This window comes from Barbatula barbatula (assembly GCF_947034865.1).
Source record: "Barbatula barbatula genome assembly, chromosome: 16".
In the NCBI taxonomy this organism is placed as follows: domain Eukaryota; kingdom Metazoa; phylum Chordata; class Actinopteri; order Cypriniformes; family Nemacheilidae; genus Barbatula; species Barbatula barbatula.
Window position 1 is genome coordinate 20946265 of NC_136779.1, and position 2923 is coordinate 20949187.

Genomic DNA, 2923 nt, shown 5'->3' on the forward strand with positions numbered 1-2923 from the left:
CGCAGGCAAATAAATACCTGTAAAGAGAAAGCTATGGGATGCTGAAGAACATTTGTCACTACAGGAACATTTTAGTAGCATTTCAAACATTAATATTATTAAAACACACATAATTAATGGTTATTCATTGTATGTATTGAGCTCATAGTAAATCATGTATTACATGTATTTCACATTCAGAGGAAATCATGCTGAAAAATGACATTATTTACTACATGTATAACAATAGTTTCTATTCTATTTCTGTTCCCACGAGTCCAAATTATAATTTTAATTTGCTCATCCACTTCAAATCAAATTCAGGAACTGAGCTAGAAATCAGAGCTATAAGTTCCGAGTGATGCACAGGCCGGTGTTTACAAACCCAACCCAGTGATGACTATGGCAAATAAGTGTCCCGCTCAAAGTCCTTCGCGGCATATCAGTGAGAGGTTACAGCAGTGACAATACACCGAATATACTGACGTGAGTTTCATTTTCTTCAACTTTCCGTCAGATCAAGGAAAAACTGTAAGTACTGACATTTGTCGTTTAAAGACAAAACTGCACATAGTACAAACGTAGACGTGTACAACGTTTGTCGTTTCAAAACGAATTCAGACTGAATGAAACACATGGTTGGTTATGTCATATCACTGCTTGAGTACAGTAGCCTACTAACTGACTGTCGGATCAATGTATGCTTAATTCTGTGTATGCTGGAGAGTCTATGGCAGTGTTTCAGTCAGTGGGACTAATTTGATCATTATTGCAGGCACAACCCACGGACAAAAATAAGGTTTTCATATTTAGCATAAGATCATAGATCATAAACACTATGTATTGATGTTGATTTTAAACCAATAACACTCAAGTGGTGTGGCGTCAAGTAAAAAGTCAAAACATAGCTTCTGTTTACCGAAGTGAATGAACATATCCGAATCAATATTTTCGAAATGATTTTCAAATGTTTTAAAATAAAACATGGAATCAAACAGACTTCCATACAGTTATAACACGTACAGTTATGGAGTTACGTTATGATGTTTGTTTACTCTAACAACAGCAATCTTATTTCACAGAATTTGTCTTGGACGTTTATCAGGTACAGATTATACCTCATTTTAGAGTTATGCAGTTTATTTTTACAAGCCAAACAAAAATGGGAAAATGAATTATTATTCACAGAGGTCTGTGTTGAATCACATTTCAATGTATTATAAATGAATTTCTTCAAAACAAAAAATATGTGGTAAACCAAACACACGCACACACCTGATCTTGATATTTGGATGTTGAATAAATGTTTTCTTTTCTTTGCAGACACTCCAGAACGATTTCATGGCTGATTATATGTTTTACTATATCAAGTAAGAATGACACAATGCTGTATATCATATTAACATATCATTTACAAATACACCGTGAGAGAGTTCAATTTGTGTACACCATAGACACTCAGTGCTGTTTCTCTGATGTAGGACGTTTTTATCGCCGGTCCTGGTTTTCGCTCTGTGTTTGTGTGTATTGAAGTACTGCTGCAGATTCTGCAGATCACATGTCATAGATATGCACACCGACTCTGACCTGTCAATCAATGACCGCGTCTATGTTATTCCTATTGACGAGAGAGATGAGCCCGACTATGAGGAAGAAACAGACCACAGACCACCATCGTATGATCTAATGTACCCTCCACCATCATACACAGAGGTACAGATCTGTCTCTTTATCTGTTTGTCTGCCCGTCCATCTGTCTACATTCATAAACCTGGAAAAATCCCTGCTTTTTTACAGTCCGGCATGAAGATATATGATCCCAGTGAGGAAGAAATTCTAAACATGGGGATCGATGCTCTCGAGATTCCGCCTCCACCCTACAGCCCACCTTTAAATTTGATGTCACAGACACCCTACCGGCCAAGTGACCGCTGAATGTGGATTTTTGAGCATGAGTTTTATATTACAACCCAACTATTGCATTTTACTGTAATGTCTGTGTAACTTCTTGAACAATCTACCAGAAAGCACGAACAACAGAATCAGGTTTAACCAACAGGAGGTTAATACAGCACACAGCTTTCTGTTGCCTTATCACTGAATACATGACGCAGATTTTACCTTAATAAGGTCATTAACCAAAGTCTGTAGAGTTACTCAATATGAGTCCTTTACAGGAGTTTACGTCAGAGATAATGTTTATCATATACAAAATAGATGGATTGCTTTTGTGAAGCTTTCCAAGAGATTTAAGATAAAAGATCACCTTGAATAGGCCTTAACCAGAATAAATCAATAATTGTGGTTCTCTTATATTCATTTCAGTATTACATGTGCATATCTTTATATAAGCATATATACGCTCCTGTCTGAGGTGTGTTATTCAAGTTTGGTTAATAATATTACATCTTATGGAGTTTTCATTGAGGGTTAACTTAAAAAAATAAGCACGTTATAAAAGAAATTAAATGATATGATATTTGCTATCATAGGACATAATAATAATACATTTAAAGCATTACTGTTTTCTGTACAACTGCTGTAAATCAATGTGTATTGTGAAAAGCACTATATTAATAAATCTGACGACTTCACCTCTTAATAATCCCATTATTGTTATTTTTGCGATGAAAAAAATAAAGCTGTTAAAAGCAAAATGTTATTTTTCACTGAAAATGCTTTGACGGGGAAGATGGCAACATAAAAACTTGCTGATACAAGCATCACAATTTAACAAACCCATATAAAGCAATGCGAGAAGAAACAAAAACATGTACATACTGTACATACAGATAGATAATAAAGGAAATTGTGAGATGCTTCGTATACGATTTTAATCACACGATCAAAAATGCCATTTTCAAGTCAATATTACAAAAACTGTTATTACACAAATACACAAAAGTGAGACAAATGTACACAAATAGCTACATATGCAGATACA

General features: G+C 34.9%; 1 protein-coding gene across 1 annotated transcript; it reads left to right on the plus strand.

Annotated features, from left to right (window-relative positions):
- The first annotated feature begins 444 nt into the window (after positions 1 to 444).
- LOC306905310 (uncharacterized protein) lies at positions 445 to 2626 on the plus strand. Its single transcript, XM_079475817.1, has 4 exons — positions 445 to 465; positions 1303 to 1349; positions 1461 to 1692; positions 1777 to 2626. The coding sequence occupies exons 2-4, from the start codon at positions 1321 to 1323 to the stop codon at positions 1912 to 1914; spliced, it is 399 nt and encodes a 132-aa protein (XP_079331943.1). The 5' UTR covers positions 445 to 465; positions 1303 to 1320; the 3' UTR covers positions 1915 to 2626.
- Positions 2627 to 2923: the final 297 nt, after the last annotated feature.